General features: G+C 44.6%; 1 protein-coding gene across 1 annotated transcript; it reads left to right on the forward strand.

Moving 5' to 3' along the window:
* Positions 1 to 447: 447 nt before the first annotated feature.
* sacm1la (SAC1 like phosphatidylinositide phosphatase a) lies at positions 448 to 18,816 on the forward strand. Its single transcript, XM_015955802.3, has 20 exons — positions 448 to 551; positions 6,833 to 6,930; positions 7,340 to 7,414; positions 7,494 to 7,621; positions 8,012 to 8,161; positions 10,793 to 10,852; positions 10,922 to 10,955; positions 11,049 to 11,150; positions 13,823 to 13,908; positions 13,980 to 14,066; positions 14,143 to 14,211; positions 14,297 to 14,376; positions 16,120 to 16,218; positions 16,289 to 16,427; positions 17,277 to 17,346; positions 17,463 to 17,535; positions 17,622 to 17,715; positions 17,946 to 18,038; positions 18,129 to 18,186; positions 18,258 to 18,816. The coding sequence occupies exons 1-20, from the start codon at positions 523 to 525 to the stop codon at positions 18,392 to 18,394; spliced, it is 1,761 nt and encodes a 586-aa protein (XP_015811288.1). The 5' UTR covers positions 448 to 522; the 3' UTR covers positions 18,395 to 18,816.
* Positions 18,817 to 19,018: the final 202 nt, after the last annotated feature.

The following is a 19,018-nucleotide window of genomic DNA, read 5'->3' on the forward strand; positions in this document are numbered from 1 at the left end:
GTCACACTAACAAACATACATCAAATATACACACGAACAGACATCAGCTCATTAATCGACAAGAGGCACATAACAGATAATACAACCTTCCAAAAGGTACATTTTTTTGATTGTTTTTGTTATACAGGGTCAATCAGAAATAAACATTGAAGACTTATTAAAGTGAGTTCTGCCTTCGTATTTACAATTAACTTTATGGTGTTAACATATGAATGGAAGTCATTTAAGAAAACGCAAAAGTTAGGGAGAGATTTGGAGACCCTCACTTTATGTATATGAAATTTCCCTAAAAGAAGCATTAAATTAATTATAAAACTTAACCTTTTATCATTACATTCAAACTTGATAATAACATCCAGATCTGATTTGGATGTGCTCTTTCATTCGCATAGGTGCGCAGGCTTGGGTCTTGAGGTCTTGAGGAGTTCTGTGCTCTGATTGGCCAATAAACTGGCAGCATCCAGAACGCAGGGAAGTCACGCACGCTGCTGACGTCAATGAAGTCAGCCAGACGGAAGGAAAATGGCGACCGTCTACGAGAGATACAATCTGTAAGTAGTCTTCATTTAATCTTGATAAACATTTGGCTTCCTCGCCTAATCTAAATCCAGATGAGTTAAGATGAAATAAAGAAGAGCAGCTTGGGAGGGGGTGGGTGGAGAGCGGGACTCCAGGGTTCCGCTTAGGTGGATGACACAGCGGCTAAAGTTTGCTGACCGGTTCTGAGGCTAAGTTAGTTAGCTGGAGCTAGCAGGAGCTTCATTCATTTGTTCAGAGGGAAACCTGTTGTAGTCCGTCTGTAAACACCATCAGAGCTCTCTGGAACTTCCGGTTCTGCCCTGGTTCTGAAGGCCGCCGAGAACAGCGAAAAGTTGTTTTTTGTGAGACAGTTCAAACATCAACCACCATGATGTCAAAGTGAACAGCAACAGATGCTGATGGCACCAAACCCAAACGCAGTTCCATGAACCGGCTTGTGTACTTTGACAGACACACCTTGTTTGAAATAACGAGCTAGCCGTACCAGTTTGTCTCCCTGCTCAGTAGTCTGAGCCAGACTGCAGATCAGAGTCAGACTAAGGGTTGTGCCTGTCCAACAGCAGCTGGACCATTTCCCCCCAGACTTTAAATCTGGTGGATGTATTCTTCCTCTGAGGGGATTTAAAGCTGCTTAAACAGTTCCTTTCATCACTGGTGCTTTCAGCGGTCTATTACAACCCCAGGGCCAATACCCAGCATGTGCTAGTTGTTTCCCTGCTCCAACACAGTTCACTCACCAGCTCAGCAGCCCACGGAGCTCTGCAGATACTGTTAGTCATCTGCTGATTAAAATCAGGTGTGTTGAAGCAGGGACACAACTAAAATATGCTGGAAACCGACCCTTGGGGAAGGCAGTGGTCTATCATTAGAGATGATGTTGGAAGAATATTGTTTATGCTTGTTGAATATCTCAAACTAAGGAAGAGAAGCACGGCATGAACAAGGGAAAGTACAAGCACATTCAGAGTAAGGCCTGTCTTCTTTTATGGACTAACAGAAATATTTAGTGCCGTATTTATTCATCTGCCTACAGGTAGGTTGATGTGACTTTCTTGACAATATTGGCAGATTAATCAGAGGGGAGGTGGTGGGCTCCTGTGTGAGCTTCAGCAAGGTGGATGCCCTAATGAGTTTATTTACCAATCAAGCTTGACCCGACTGTATCGTCAGCATTCTCAGAGTAGGCCAGGCCATCAGGCGATGTCCCCGCTAACCAGCTCACAGCTATGGTGTGTGTTGCCAAAGCTGCCACCTTCTTCTATGTGGCTCACAATGCTTTATTGGGACCCCAGGGTTACATCATGAAATGGGTGGAACTCATCAGAGTCCTGGGTCCTCATTCATCAAACGTTTGTTGAAATATTCCTAAATTTGTTCCTATGAATGAAATTTGGAATGTTTGTACGAACGGTCAAAATCCTGATTTATGGAATATGCGGTGGCCTCTCGTACGCACGGTCCTCCGCACTCGTCTGAAGATAAATCCCTCCTGTGCGCACCCAGGTGCTCGTGTCTGTTCTCAGTCATTTACATACAGAAACACCCTCAATTAACCATATTTGGTCTCGCTACGTCCTCCGCATGTGAGGGGATTCCCTGCGTCTTACCCAGAAAAAAAAACGTACGAGATTGAGACACTGGTTGCCGAAGTGCAAAAGAACAATTTGCAGAGGTTATAAATGCGATTGGGAAAGAGGAGAAGTTCCCGTCAGGAATAAATAAAAACTTTAATATGATAAATTGTAGAATAGCGGGATGTCTTTTACATTTTACATTTAAGGAGTCATTCTGGATGGTGTTCGTTTTATTTGAAAATTTTTGAGTGCAGCCTCTTCTGAGCTGTCAGTCAGTCTAGTTACCTTGACAACGTGTGTGCTCGGGATGCAGAGGAGGTTCGGGGGTACTCGTAGTTGTAAAATAATAAAAAGCAGCATAGTTCTGGAAGGATCTCCTGTCAGTGCACTTACGGAAACGCGTTTACTCCAGAGAGCACATGCTGACGAATCCTTAATAATAATAATATAGAGTTGTTCTTTTATCTAGCGCATCTCAAGCAAACTCACGAGGTGTTTCACAAGGGCAAAAATATAACATCATTAAATTTAGAATAATATTAATTAATTAAAAGATTTAAAACATCATAAAATAGGAAGAGAAAAAATCGTGATTACAAAAAAAGATGACAACCCTTCCACAATGTCAGATTCCTGTTGGGTGTTGTAGCACCAATTATGTGACTCAGCTTAGGGCGATATGGCCTCAAATCTATATTGCGATATAATCTGAAGCATGTGCAGTAACGATATATATTGCGATATATTATTTCCTCTGTTTATATATGTCAAAATGACATGCTTTTAAATATCCTCATGTGGCAAATATATGCCACATGAGGCGTATAGGCCTCCTCCTCCACCCACTCCATGCTTGCAGTCACTGCCATTCTGTTGCCCCAATGTCAGCAGGGTGCACATCTTAGTGACGTCATGTGTTGTTGCGGTATTGCGATATAGCCAAAAACTCTATTACCCAATTTTAGATAGTTTCTACCTTATATCGTTTATATTGCCCACCCCTAACTCAGCTGTTTTTCTCCCGAAATATTTATTTTAATGGGTAAAATAATTTGTGGATGGGGAACATGTGTGGATGACTGAGACCTTCGGTGTTGGGGTTCTAGCCAAGCCAACTTTATTTATAAAGCACTTTAAAAACAGCTCTCGCTGACCAAAGTGCTGAACATTTAAACATAAAAGCATAAAATAGAATACAGTATAAAAATTAAAAGCACGCTAAAATAAAACACTAAAATCAAATAGAAATCCAAAACTTCATACGGTGTCGAAAGCCAAGCTAAAACGGTGGGTCTTTAAAGATGATTTAAAAGTTTCCAGTGAGGAGTCCTTTCTAAGATGTGCCGGCAAAGAGTTCCATAGTCTGCGAGCAGCAACGGCGAAGGCCCTATCCCCTCTGAGCTTACGCGGTGTCCTTGGAACGTCCAGGAGCAACTGGTCAGATGACCTGAGCGACTGAAAGGAGGAGTGAATGTGCAATAGCTCAGAGAGGTAGGACGGGGCAAGACCGTTTAAAGACTTAAGAACAAATAAAAGAAGTTTAAAATGAACCCTAAAATGGACATGCGGCCAGTGCAGTGACGATAAAACAGGAGTGATGCGTTCACTCCTCCCTGTACCAGTTAAAAGTCGAGCAGCAGCATTTTGCACCCGCTGAAGTCGAGACGGTGAGGACTGGCTCATACCAAAATACAAAGACTTACAGTAATCCAGGCGAGTTGTAATAAAAGCATGGAATACAGTGTTTAAATCCTCTAGTCAAAATGTGCTTTACTTTTGCCAACTGTCTCAAATGAAAGAAGCTGGATTTGACAACGGCACTGATCTGACTGTCCAACCTAAAATCACTGTCCATTTTAAAACCCAAGCTGGTCACTGTTGGATTTCTGTGCAGAGCCAGGGGGCCTAAGTCCATAGGAGTGGGCCTGCTGGAGGTACCAGTACCAAAGACAATTATCTCTGTCTTTTTCTCTTTAAAATTTAAAAAGTTAAAATCCATCCAACATTTAGCTTCATCCAAACAAACCGCTAGAGATTTTATACTGCAGCCATCCTTTTGTTTTAGCGGGAGATACATCTGTGTACCGTCTGCATAGCAATGGAAGGCAATTATGTGCTTCCTAAAAGTGGACCCTGGAGGCAGCAGATAAAGACTAAAAAACAGAGGACCAAGTATTGAGCCCCGAGGAACCCCACATGACAATGGAGCAGAGGAAGGGTGGAAACTGTTTACAGAGAAACTTCTCTGTGCCAGAAATGATCGGAACCACTCCAGACCCGTTGTCACGAATCCCGACGCATTACTCCAAGTGTGACATTAAAATATGATGGTCCACTGTGTCGGAAGCAGTTCTACCACTATATGCTGTTCCTACACATGGTGTGAAGTTTTCTTATGTTTTGGAATATTTCCACTCCCAGGTACAAAATGATGAATGCCACACAATGTGTAAATTAGTTCCTACATGTGATATACGCACAGATCTGTGCATAAGTATGGTTGATACATGAGGCCCCTGGGATGGCTTGTGCTTGCTCTTCCTAGAGCTCCCTAGGAGGAGTGCTACAATAGTCCAGTGTGGAGGAGATCAGTGCATAGACTAGCTTTTCAGCATCAGGTTGGGAAAGAATGGAGCAAAGTTTAGAAATGTTCCAGAGGTGATGGGAGGCCTTGCAGAGTGGATTGATATGATTGAGTTGTGGAAGCATCTTTCTTCACACCAAAATTGTGAGGTCAGATAAACGAGAAACATTAGAACCAGAGAAGGAGATGGTGGTTGAGGGTGATGAAGGCATTTGAGTGTAGTTAATTTTGTTTATTAATGATGCAGCCTGGGATTATTTATTGCCCAATATCAGTTACAAAGGCAATGAGTCGTTCATGTTTCCTACAAAGAACTACAACCCCAAGTAGATATGGCTAAGCTAGCACATTACGTGTTAACAGAACTGCGTTTTTTTTTTTTTGGACCAACCAAATCCTCCTACACAAATGTGCAGCCGAGCCATGTAGTGTGTAATCTGCAAAGGAAGGGTCCCACTCCCTTCCAAATGTTTTTTTTTTTCCCAGTGTTTGTTCAATACCTTTAAACAAAGAAAAATCTTTTTAGATCCACGTAACTGTTCGTGTGGACCGTAAATCAGCAGCCATTTTCAAAACCCACAATGGAAGGTTCAGAAATCCATTCCTGCAAAATATGTTCCAGATCAGTAACCCGTTTAGTAACCAGCAGTAACCAGTAACGCCACACCAGATGTTAGGCTTGGATCTGGTAATCCCTCTTCTGTTAGACTGTAATAAGACTGTAATAATACTTGTGCTGGGACCCTGGAGAACTTTAGTTTCAGTTCTCATTAGGGCTGCACAATATATCGTAAATATATCGTTATCGCGATATCAGCATGCACAATATGCATATCGCAAAGAACAGATAAATATGGTAATGAATGGTCAGCTCAAATGTTTGCTACACATAATGCGTCCTGTCAATCAAACAAAAGTATTACGTTTCTTTAACAAATCAAATAGAGCTCTTCACCCATTTGGCCAATTGGGTGGGTTCTCATAGGTTAGAGTGCCGTCCCAAAGAAGGACGGCCCTTAATTTTGATGGTTAGCAAACACCCGAGTTATGAGTTAGCTTAGTTCTGCTCTTTCTGCTGATTCTGCTTTTCCCGGGATCCACTGATTGCCTCTTCTTGTTTATTTTCTTTTTCCCTTTCCTCACATCTTTTGCTTTTCTCATTTTTATTACTTTTTTTATTTCTTTGTCTTTGATCATTTTAGTTCCTGAGTTAAGTTTTTATTTATCACAAGTAATATCGCCATCGCAATATTAATCACTGTTATCGAATATCGCAGGTTTTCCTAATATCGTGCAGCCCTAGTTCTCATTGTTGGAGACATCCGGTCCAGTTGCTTGTTGCAGTTATCTTGTGTTCTGCGAAGGTAGGTTAGAGCTGGCTTGTGTAGAGACATTCAGCTGGTTTATTATTATCACCCCTATGCTCGGCGTTGCCAGTAGTTTCTGTTATTAACTCATTACTCGGAGCAAGGATTGCACAGGAACGTAGCATACTAAAGAGAGAGTTATCTGAACTAAAACAAACTCTGTATTAGCAGCGCAGCACACCAGACACACGCCTACATGACTTCCTCCAACAGCCTTTAAAGCCAGATATAGAACAATGGTGGCAATGCCCAGACCTTTTAGACATGCCCGTTCTGATAAATGTAGACTTTCATTTCAAAACTCAACACCACTGGAATTATTTTACAATCTTCTTTATTTTGGGTCTCAGTTCTGCAGCTGTTTAGATAAGAACCAGGCCCTCTTAAAGGGGACATTTTATCTAAATCTCACTTCCTGTTGACTCCGGAGGAGCGGTCGCTCTACTCTGAGCCCCTCCCAGGCATCCAAACAATGACTTCTCTTTTTCTGAGAGGAATTAGTTCCACTTTAAAAACTGAATTCCCACGTTCTTTTTTTGTTTCTCCTTCAGTCTGATAATCATGTGAATGGGACAGGTCGCAGATTAAATTCAGTTTAGGACACTCGTGTGACCAGTGCCAGGCCTTCCCTGTGTAACATAAACATGATTTTATTTTATATTCTGTGTTGGTCCTCTCATTCAGTCAGACATGATCTACATTAACTGCCTCAGAAGACCAACGTCCTGCAGTTTTATGTCTGAAAATGTCTGTTCTTACCCCCCAAGGCACACGACCCCTGAGAAGTTCTTCATCGAGGCCTGTGATGATGGAGCCGATGCTGTGCTGGCAATCGACAGGGTTTCAAATGAGATGGCCCTCGCAGGTTAGCTTGCTCCAATATGGAGCGCATCTCTGACTCTACTGACAATATCACACAATATTAGATCCTCCTATATCTAGATCAAAGGTGTCCAACCCTGGTCTTCTGGGGCCACTCTCTGCTTATTTTAGCTGTTTCTCTGCTCCAACACATCTGATCCAGTGGTTGAATACATGTTCAGCAGCTCGTCATGCTGTTGGAGCAGAGAAACCCCTAAAACATGTTGGATAGATGTTGTCAAGAACCAGGACTAGACAATCATAATCGAGATTATTTCAGGATATCTGAACGGTTTAGCGTCTTGGCTCTCCGTTGTTGTCCTTACATGTTTAGAGCTGTTTTAATTTATCCGTGTTTTTGTTTGTTCCTTTCAATCCAGCTTGATTCACACACCTTTGTGATACGTTCTCAGGTAAAAAGGATGTCCCCCCCTCAGCCGTCACCAGGCCCATCTGTGGCGTCATGGGAACTATCCGCCTGGTGGCAGGTAGGCACTGGCGACAGAACGGTTCTGTTCTGCTGGTTCTGGTATTTGAACTAGTTGGTGAAACTGAGGTGTGCCACAGGGATGTACCTGATCGTGATCACCAGGAAGAGGAATGTGGGCAGCCTCATGGGCCATGCCGTGTGGAAGGCTGTGGATTTTGACATCATCTCATATAAGAAGACTATGCTGCACCTGTCAGAGATACAGGTCAGCAAATCTCTAAACCTCTGAGGGAAGCAGGTGGGAGGAAGTTTGGTTTGCGTGGGTTCTGGAGCTTCTGGCCTGTTTTCTGTTGGCTACAGCTTGTCTTCAGTCAGATCTGTGTGTCTAAATGTGGCACGCGCCGCTGCGAGCTAACAGAAAGGACGACGCTAGTTTGTTTGAGAAAGTAGCTTACTCCTAGTCCTTTTTCACAAACTCACATCCTGCTTTAAAATCAGGAGTTCAAATGATTCCTGTTGTAACTTTATTTTGTTTACCAGCACTACTGTATTAATATGCTTGTGCTGCTTGCATCCAGTGAAGCTAGTACAGACATCAGATGGTTTAAACCTGTAGACGTGGATTTCTTTGATCTGTCTGTTTTTTTTATTCTAGTCCCAGGAGAATAAGACCTTCCTGTCTATGATCAACAACGTGTTAACCACAGATGGCTTCTACTTCTGCACGGACTTTGACCTGACTCACACGCTGCAGCGACTGGCCAACACCAGCCCGGACTTCCATGAGATTAGTCTCCTAGAGAGGGTAATGACCTTCAGAACACATCACCGCACCCAGATGTCTGAGAAAACCATCCAGAGGGATTTTCTACAAAGGAGTGTTGAGCATATCAGGGGTTTCTTCCCTCTGTGACACCGCAAAGCCTAAAACGTCTCTCAGGAATCAGGTTCTACTACGGTGGTTCTGATGGTACTTCATTGTCAGACCTTCTGTTTCGGTCTTGGTGTGGGTTTTCATAAAAAGTCTCAACAATTCACGTGAAGCCTCTTCTCCTCAGCATTCATCGTTTAAGTTACACAACCCCTCCACTAAAGGCGGGCGTACGCTGTGCGACTTTTTCACTGTTTTGAGCCGATTTTCCACTCGTGCGAGAATCCACGAGATCAGGGCGAGTTTTGCGCCGAGCGTCGTGTACAGGGGGTTACGAGAGGCGATTAACACCACGTGACCAGCTACCGATCAGCAATCGTGAGCTCGCACGGACTTCTGGAGGGTTTGATATTTTGCTCGTTCCTCGTGAGGGTTGAAGCGGCGCTGCGAGCAGCTGTGACCCAAAAAGTACCAGAACCGCTCACGGTGCAATCATGCGTCAACACCGCTCCCCGCTATTTCCCTAATAACACACGCTGTTCGTTTTTATTTCTACACATTTTTTTTACTCACAAAGATTGTCAAGAAAGCGTGTTTGTCGTGTTCATGTCAAATTAAACTGATCACAAAACACAGATTTACTTTCTTTATTTCGTTTTCCTCATCCAACCCCCATAAATCCCTGTGTGTCCTCCTGCAGCACTCCCGAAGGACAACAGGCAAAACAAGACAAAAAAGTCTGACGTGTTGAGTAAAAACTGCTATTTTTAGCATATTCTTAGGTCTGACGTGTTGCTACCAGACGTACAGTGTGAGCAGTCAGGTCGCATCCGAGAACTGGGTCGTGCAGTGTGAGCACGTGACTCGTGAGATCTGCCCTGCGAGGAAGTCGTACAGTTTGAGCTGAAGCTGAATGCTACGAGGGAAAAAGTCGCACAGTGTCCGCCCGGCTTAACTGGTCCTGAGAGGTCCAATCCCTAAATGCATGGTCCCTAAAGACCAGCAGGATGGACTTCCACCTTTTATGAGCAGGAATGGGCGATATGGCCTAAAATATATTTCACAACGTATTTTTAAGCACATTTGATAACGATCTACATCGTGATATTTTGTTTTCTTTTGTTTCTACAGGTCAGAAGGAATTGAATGAATTTCATTAGAACAAATACTTCTTTAAAAGTATCGGTGTCAGAATGCGGAGCTGCTTTCAGACACGACCTTTTAAATTAATGGGAGGAACGGCTGAGAACAGCAGAAGGAAACTTGTTTCAAACTGAAGCACAGCAGGTGTCCAAACAGTTTGGAGCCCTGTGTGTTGACTGTGTTCAAATGAGCAACGTTCAAGGGAATTAGCGTTAATGAGCTGTTAGTGCAGAAATTTCGCTTTAATGTCGCCCAGAATTGTTTAGTGAGGATGTTTTTGTGCTCAGCATCAAACTCCTTAATCCCAAACCAGGCAGGTATAACCAACATAACCTCATCGTCTTTACAAGCATGTCTTCATCCGCATGCTCCACCTAGCAGCTGCAGCAGTCACTGCGTTCATCCAGAGTTGATGCAACTTGACAACATTCATAGGCGGTAGAGTCAGTCTCTACCGGTGGCTACATTTATATCATATCAACCATGTACCGGTTACACCATGCATTACTATCTATAAGTGTGTTTTAGGGCAGCACAATATATCGTAAATATATCGTTATCGTGATATCAGCATGCACAATATGCATATCGCAAAGAACAGATAAATGTCGCAATGAATGGTCAGCTCAAATGTTTGCTGCTCATGATGCGTTCTGTCAAACAGAACCGTGATTTTTTTTTAACAAATCAAACGGAGCTCTTCACCCATTTGGGCAATCGGGTGGGTTCTCATAGGTCAGATGCCCTCCCCCGAGGCGGACAGCACTTAACTTTGATGGTTAGCAAACACCCGAGTTAGCTTAGTTCTGCTCTTTCTGCTGATTCTGCTTTTCCCGGGATCCACTGATTACCTTTTCCTGATCATTTTCTTTTTCCCTTTCCTCACATCTTTTGCTTTTCTCATTTTTATGAATTTTTTATTTCTTTGTTTTTGATATTTTTCTTCCTGAGTTAAGTTTTTATTTATCGCAAGTATACTCGACATCACAATATCGAATATCGCAGGTTTTCCTAATATCGTGCAGCCCTAGTGTGTTTGTTTTTGGCCTGCATTCAGCCTGTCTGCAAACTTCCTTCTGGCTGTCTACGGACTTCCTTCAGCTTGTCTTTGTCTCATCTTTGGCCTGCTTCTAGACTGCCTTCATCCTGTCTTTGGCCGGCCTTCGGACTGTCAGCAGACTGTGTTCGGCACGTCTTGGTGCTGTCTTCATTAAAAAGACCTCTGGAACTCCATAACTTGTCACTATCATAACTTGAGCCATGATACACGTGTTAATGATAGTTTTTTATTATTTACACAGTATAACTGTACACACAATAATACGTCCTGATGTCTTTTAAGATCTGACTGTGTACTGTGATTTATTTTTACATGTATTGTGTCATATCTGAGCCTCCTGGCTCCTGTGTTGTGGTTTTCAGGCAGATCAGAGGTTTGTGTGGAATGGGAACCTACTGAGAGAGCTGGCCGGGCAGCCAGAGGTAACTTTTACTCGTGATTATTTATAAAAAATTGTATTTGTTTCCTAACTTGTTGTTTTGCGTCTGTAGCTCCACAGGTTTGCTCTGCCTGTTGTTCACGGATGTATCCTTTTGCAGTTTATTAGTTTATGTTAAAAAATAACCTTAAGATAGCAATAATATGAGTAATAGTTTTTCCTTGACCCTGCTGGGAAAGTCATTGTGATTAAGCCATGTCGTATAAATGGGAAGATCTTTGAGTGGATACTCATCTCCAGGAGAAGCTGCTTCCGGGCAGGTGTCCGATACTATGTCAGAGGTAGAAGCACAACACTGGCTTGGTTAGATAATTACTTTCTGTTGTTAATGTGGGACTGCAGTCTTCATGTTGCAAATGGTAAACGGTCTGTAGTTGATATAATGCCTTCTAGAGTCCTAGAACCCCCCCAAGGCACTTAACAACACACTCATTCACACCGTGGTTGTTATGAGCTACATTGTAGCTACAGCTACCCTGGGGCACACTGACGAAGACGAGGCTGTGGTACACAGGCACCACCAATTTAAAAAATAAATAGATCAAGGACCTTTATTTGTCAGTGTACCAGCGTCCCAGTACAGCAAAATTACAGTTACAGAACAACCCGTCCAACGTTTGACGTAACATAACAGAATCAGGCTGAACTGTTGGCCTGCACGTACCTCGCGCTCTCATATGCAGATAGAAAAGGGTTACATGACGATAAGGGAGAAGAGGCATATCAGAGTTACCCCCGACAGAGGGTAGCTTTGCTATTAAAAAAAACGCCTCAACATATAAGCACAAAAACATCAGACAGTTGGACTCCGATGAGTAGGTGCGGGTGGTGGGTGACGGGGACCGCAGGCTGTGTTCCAACTACACTTGTGATCCTTCCTGGTAAGGTCTATTCAGGGGTTCTGGAGAGGTGGGTCCATCGGATTGTTGAACCTCAGATTCAGGAGGAGCAATGTGGTTTTCGTCCTGACCGTGGAACACTGGTTCAGCTCTATACCCTTAGGGGGATCCTGGAGGGTGCGTGGGAGTTCGCCCAACCAATCTACATGTGTTTTGTGGATTTGAAGAAGGCGTTCAACCGCGTCCCTCGGGGGCTCTCTGGGGGGTATTTTGGGATTATGAGGTACCGGACCCTCTGATACGGGCTGTTAGGTCCCTGTATGACCGGTGTCAGAGCTTGGTCCGCATTGCCGGCAGTAAGTCGGGCTCGTTCCCAGTGAGAGTTGGACTCCACCAAGGCTGCCCTTTGTCACCGATTCTGTTCATAACCTTTATGGACAGGATTTCTAGGCGCAGCCAAGGTGTGGAGGGCATCCGTTTTGGTGGCCTAAGGATTGAGTCTCTGCTTTTTGCAGATGATGTGGTCCTGTTGGCTTCATCAGAACGTGATCTTCAGCTTTCATTGGAGCGGTTCACAGCCGAGTGTGACGCAGCTGGAATGAGAATCAGCTCCTCTAAATCTGAGACCATGGCCTTGAGTCAGAAAAGGGCAGAATGCCTTCTCCGGGTCAGGGATGAGGTCCTGCCCCAAGTGGAGAAGTTAAAGCATCTCGGGGATTTGTTCACGAGTGAGGGAAAACTGGAGCGTGAGATCGATAGGTGGATTGGTGCTGCATCTGCAGTGATGCGGGCGTTGTACCGGTCTATCGTGGTGAAGAGAGAGCTGAGTCAGAAGGCGAAGCTCTCGATTTACCGGTCGATCTACGTTCCTACCCTCACCTATGGTCATGAGCTTTGGGTAGTGACCAAAAGAACGAGATTGCGGATACAAGCGGCCGAAATTAGTTTTCTCCGCAGAGTGGCTGGGCTCTCCCTTAGAGATCGGGTGAGAAGCTCCGTCATCCAGGAGGGGCTCGGAGTAGACCCGCTGCTCCTCCACATCGAGAGGAGCCAGTTAAGATGGCTCAGGCGTCTGGTAAGGATGCCTCCTGGACGCCTCCCAGGTGAGGTTTTCCGGGCACGTCCAACTGGGAGGAGACCTAAAGAAAGACCCAGGACACGGTGGAGGGACTGTCTCACGGCTGGTGAGGGAACGCCTTAGGATTCCCCCGGAGGAGCTGGTCCAAGTGGCTGGGGAGAGGGAAGTCTGGGCCTCCCTGCTTAAGCTGCTGCCCGCGCGACCTGACCCCGGATAAGCGGACGAAAATGGATGGATGGATGGACAGACTTCCCAATTTTCCAAAAAACCAGAAATCCTCCTACACCAGTTAGAAGCAATCCAGTAATTATCAGGTCAAGATTCCATACGTCCAATGTCCTCTACGGACACCTGAGAAAGGTATATAATATCCTTTCCTTCCAGGAATCCAAAATATACCCCACCGAGCACATTCCATTCGAGCAATCTGGAGACCCCCACTCCGCTCTCGTTGAAATAAATCTTGTCAGTGGCGTTGAATGACCAGCTGACCAAATCTACAGTTTAATAAAAACTGAGTTTTCAGGAGGAACGCAGAGAAGCACTCTAGACAGACAGGACAAGAGCCTCGGGAAAAGCTAAAGTAACTCAGTTTACACCTGTCCTGTAAAATTAAATGTATGCAGACCCACAAAGTCTACTGGACTCTTCAGAGTAAAAGTTCTGATCTTTCTTTATCCAAACTTTACTGTGACTATACGTACTTTTGTTTGGGCTGAACCCGGTCCCTGGCTGGGCGGTGGCTGTCTGCCACAAACTAAATAACATTCAGAGGACTTTTCTGGATTGAGTCTCTGGGTTTGCTCTTGTGTGGCTGAAACTTTAAACCTGTTTGAAAGTTGCTGCAGGCGTCTGAAACCATTCCAGACTGGTTCGAGTTTAGCACCTGAGTGGGAAAGTAGAAAAATACGAGACGGTTTTGGAAGACATTCGAGACAAAATTGTGGATAAATTAAATCTGCGTGTGACTCCGTGTGACTAATCTGTGGGAATAAAAAGTCCATGACCTGATTTTCCTGTGCTGCTGTCCTAACAGGCATCGACTCTGAAGGCCATGCAGCTAACTTTGTGGAGACTGAGCAGATAGTTTTGTATGAAGGAGCCAAAGCTTCTTTTGTTCAGGTGAGTTGGTGACCCAGGCAGATGTGTTTGTTCTCCGGTAGAGCAACATGTGAATAACTGTTTTCCTGTAGACTCGAGGCTCAATGCCGTTCTACTGGAGTCAAAGGCCAAACCTCAAATACAAGCCCAAGCCTGTCATCAGTAAAAGCATGAATCACGTACGTGCTGGTGTTTTCAGTGAGTTTGGTTTTGATCTGTGGGATTTACTGCTAACGCTCTAAAGTATGTGTGTAGATGGATGGTTTCCAGAGTCATTTTGACTCCCAGATCCTGATTTATGGAAAGCAAACGGTTCTTAACCTGGTGAGGAGCCCTCTCTGTCACACGCTTTCACATCAGAACAACTCCCGAGATGCCCGTAAGGACTGTTGGTGCTGCTGTTTTCCAGGTGAATCAGAAGGGCTCGGAGAAGCCCCTGGAGGAAGCTTTTGCCAAGATGGCTTCTGGATTGAACAATGGTTTTCTTAAGTAAGTGTCGTTCATCACGTTGTTCGTTTTTCTTGTATGTTCACTTGTCTCAGTCGGGTAATCGGATAGAAAGTACCATGAATTTGTCATTAACCACCTCCTCTGAGCACCTAACCCTGGCTTTCCACTGGAGGTGTTTTACCCACAGGGGCGTGTCCAGGGAGTGGCCTGGGGTAGCACATGCCACCCTTAGAATCTGATTGGCCACCCCAGGTGCCACCCCACAAAGTTCCAGTTTAAATTGACTTTACATTGTCGACAAAAGGCTTGGGTTCTAAACTCCAAAATAGTGTGTGGTTGCATGCACCTTTCACCTTGTTTTCTAGCCCAGGTATGTAGTATTAATATTATTTAATACATCATGCTTAGAGTCCCACTCAACTCCATTTGGTGGCAGTAAAGGTTGGTTTATGCTTGACGCGTCCGCGAGGTCCGCGCGGAAAAGTTGCGTCATTTTGCGTCATTTTAACAACCACACCCCTCCACCGCGCCTCCGCATGGCCCAGAATTTCCGCAACGTGCACCTTGGAAAATTTCTAACCACACGGACGGACGCGGAAAAACATGGCGGACTGGCAAGAACTAGTACGGCAGAGGTTTGTAAATACAGACATTTGTATGATTCAGCTCTCAGAGATCACCGTGATCAACATGTTGTTAATAATTCTTGGAGAGAAATAGCTCGCACTGTCGGAAAAGACGAGGAGGCTGTTAAAAATGCTGAAATGCCGTGTTGTAAACAGTAATTTCTACTTCTACTATGGTGTAGTGTTGGATGCATGCCGTAGAGCTCCATGCTGCCCCCTACAGTTTGGGAGTATATTGGCTCACCGGAGAGACAAGCCGCACAAACCATAAACGCTGTGAGTTGTGAAGCGCGTTCCATCCACGAGCCGCATCACCGCGCGGAAAGTGAATGCGTCAAGCCTAAACCAAGCTTAATGCAACAAGAAGTGACTTGCTAACCACCACAAAAGTAGAAGATGAAGAGGGGAAAAAAATGGTGATTGTGCAATGTGAAACTCAAAAACTCACTAGAAAGTAAATAAATAAATAAAGGATTTGTGTAAATAAATAAATAAGCATAACCATTGGTGCCACCCATGAATAAACAAGTGCCCCACATGGGCCACCCCATTTTAAAAGTCCTGGACACGGCTCTGTTTACCCATGAGCTCCCTTCCCACCGGGAGCGTTTAACACGCGGAATAGCAGTGAAAACGTTTCACGCCGCTGATCAGAAAGGTCACAAAATGCTTTCACGTGGTTCCAGGCGTACCAAGTCGGGCCAAAAGCACAATGTTGGCGACTTGTCAGCCACTGATTGGATAGGGGGCGGAGTCACTGGTTGTTCCAGAGCTTTCTGCCTGCTTCCTGAGGCTGTTTCCAGGTTCAGACTCTGATAAAAAGCCAGAGACTGAGCAGAATGTTGAACATCACCACAGACACTGTGGCTACTTTGTGCTACTTGTGTCAGGTACAGAACCCCTCATGCTCACAGGTACACCCCCACCCGTCCACGATGAGCAACTACAGCCATTTCTCAGTTGTAACGGTGACGCAGCCCACACCGTGTGTAGAGTTTTTATTATACGCCTGCAATGTCAAACAGGTAACTTGCTGTGAAGAAGTAAATGAAAGTTTAATTCAGACATTTCTGTGCAGCGCTGTAACTAAATGCAGGAGGAGCTCTGTTCCAGGAACAAGAAATCCACCTGTAACCATCTTCTTCTGTGTCTTCAGTTATCTGGCCTTTGACTTTCACAAGGAGTGCAGCAACATGAGGTGGGACCGTCTGCAGATCTTAGTGGATGCCGTCGCAGAGACTCAGGAGGAATACGGGTAACTGAACCTCCAGCTGCCCACCTCACTCTTCCTGTCAGTAAATAATCACACTTTTTACTGCGTGTAGTTACTTCATGGTGTACAAGGAGGGGAAGATCGTGAGCCAGCAGAAAGGAGTATTCCGCAGTAACTGCATGGACTGCCTGGACAGGACCAACGTGATCCAGAGCCTGTTAGCCCGGCGCTCTCTGCAATCCCAGCTGCAGGTATTCCAACATTCCTGGATAAGTCTCTTAGAGCAGAAGCAGCTTTAACGAATTAACTGAGCTGTTCGGGAGACCAGAGTCCAGATTCATCAGCATGGAGCCCCCCAGGGTTTGCCTGTCCTTTACAGGGTCTGGACTGGTGGACAGGCTGCTGGGGTAACTGGGCTGCATTCAGCATTCATACAGCGCTTTGTGATTTATATCTGTGAAAGGCGCTATATAAATAAACTTTTACTTACTTACTTACATTCACAGAGTGGATTAAGGTGGTGTAAAGGTTATAATCCGAACCTCTGCGCTAATTTAAAAATCTCCCACAAAGATAGATGGATGGATAGATATGGATAGATAAAGATAGATAGATATAGATAGATGATAGATGGATATAGATATAGACAGATAGACAGATAGATATAGACAGATAGACAGATAGATATAGACAGATAGATATAGACAGATAGACAGATAGATATAGACAGATAGACAGATAGATATAGACAGATAGACAGATAGATATAGACAGATAGATGGACGGATGGATGAATAGACAGATGGATTGATAACTTTATTTATAAAGCCTGAGCTGGCCAAAGTGCTGGACACAAAAGCAGCCAAGAAATTACACAGTAAAAACAGAATAAGTACAAAGATTAAAAAAAATAAAAAAAACTTTAGTGAATACAACTCATACTGGGCCAAATGCCAATCCAAAAAAATGGGTCTTCAAGCGTGATTCAAAAGCTTCTAACCTGTGCTGGTAGGTCATTCCAAATGTCCTACCGCAGAACCCTCGGTGACCTGTCATCAGGAGGAAGCCAGACCAACAATGTTCTTGTTTTGTCTCCACAGAGGATGGGAGTCCTAAATGTGGGTCAGCGCCTTGAAGAGCAGATAGAGTTTGAGAAGATTTACAAAAACGGTAAAGTGATGAGCTGATGTGGGAGCATGTGTTGTTAGTAGAAGATGTGTGTTCTGACGTTTTCTCTGTGTGTGTGTGTGTGTGTGTGTGTGTGTGTGTGCGCGCTCTCTAATCAGCATGGGCTGACAATGCTAATGCATGTGCTGTCCAGTATGCTGGAACTGGAGCACTAAAAACCGACTTCACAAGGTACAGAACCTCCTCCTCCTCCTCACAGGAACAAGATTTCCACCTCCGAGGTTTTCATGCTTAACAAAAGTGAATTTGTCCTCCAGGACCGGGAAGAGGACCAGGTGGGGTTTGGTGATGGACGGATGGAACTCCATGATCCGCTACTACAAAAACAACTTCTCAGATGGATTCAGACAGGTACCTCTCCCAAGTCACCTGATGTAGATACAAGGGTCTGAATGCAGCACGAGTCTCAAGTCTTGTGATTCGCCCGATCACGGAACCAGAACCAGACTCTCTCACTTCCAACTTAACAACTTTTGGTGTTTTAGACCAGTTTTGATGTTCATTGGGAGCTGCTGCCGTTGAAGCGCCTGGTAGCTTTGTGTGTTTTGTTGTTCCAGTGACGCCGTTGTTGTTGTTTTCAGGATGCCATCGACCTTTTTCTGGGTAACTTTGCTGTTGATGATTCAGACGGACCCACTCCTCTTCGTGTTCACAAAGACTGGAAGTTCCTAACGGTGAGTCCATCTGAACGTCCTCTGTTAAACGGAGAAGATGTGCTGCACCGACCCGGCCATTAACTTGTGTGTGTGTTTGTTTGTTTTCAGCTGCCCATCGTCATGCTGGTTGCGTTTTCCATGTGCATCGTTTGTCTCCTGATGGCCGGTAAGCTGACGGTAACTAACGCCGAGCACAGACCTGGCTGGGTTAAAACTGACTGGCTGTTTGTCCTCCAGGGGACACGTGGACCGAGACCCTCGCTTACGTGATGTTCTGGGGAGCCGCCAGCGCCATCACGGCCACCATCATCCTATTCAACGGCCAGGACTTTGTTGATGCTCCAAAACTGGTTCACAAGGAGAAGATGGACTGAGTCTGTGTGTGTGTGTAGGTGTGTGTAGGCGTGTGTGTCCACACATTATCTCTTGTGGGTTTCCTGTCTCCTCCTGCAGAGTGGATCTTCTGCCTTTGTCCTGCTCTGGTTTGTTTCTGATCAGAATAGCTCCGCCTACAACAGGTGTCATGTTTTAGGTGTGTGCGTCCATCAGGATGCACATTTATGTGCACAAACACGCCCACTTGTGGCAACATCAGCTTGTCAACAGACACAAACTATCCAATATAATGATTTCATAGTTATAATATTGATTATGGCATAAATATAATGAGTCTGTACAGAAATGAGAAAGTTCTGTTTGGGCCTTTCTCTGTTTTAAGTCATACATTTAGTTCAAAATCTGTTTGCAGTGCTGAATTGTTGCTCAGAGATGTTGTCCTTAATGAGAGCGCTACACACACACACACACACACAGGTTGAATGTAAGAAGGTCTGGATTTTAAAGCTCTATGTGAGAAATGTCTTCCTCTGAAACGATCGTGGGACCTTGTATCTTTTTTCCGTCGGAGGCTTTTTCTACCATCTTTATTTGCACTTTCTCTTCATATAAAATGTGCCACTCGCTGTTAACCTTTGATTTCTTTTGATCTGGACGTTGCT

The sequence above is a fragment of the Nothobranchius furzeri genome, chromosome 11 (genome assembly GCF_043380555.1).
Source record: "Nothobranchius furzeri strain GRZ-AD chromosome 11, NfurGRZ-RIMD1, whole genome shotgun sequence".
Taxonomy (NCBI): domain Eukaryota; kingdom Metazoa; phylum Chordata; class Actinopteri; order Cyprinodontiformes; family Nothobranchiidae; genus Nothobranchius; species Nothobranchius furzeri.

Excerpts from the sequence above, each read along its gene's own strand:
- sacm1la (XM_015955802.3), top strand. The coding sequence starts at position 523 with ATGGCGACCGTCTACGAGAGATACAATCT. Across the intron at positions 552-6,832 it reads GTCTACGAGAGATACAATCT|GCACACGACCCCTGAGAAGT; the intron begins GTAAGTAGTCTT and ends TTACCCCCCAAG. Across the intron at positions 17,716-17,945 it reads TCTCAGATGGATTCAGACAG|GATGCCATCGACCTTTTTCT; the intron begins GTACCTCTCCCA and ends TGTTGTTTTCAG.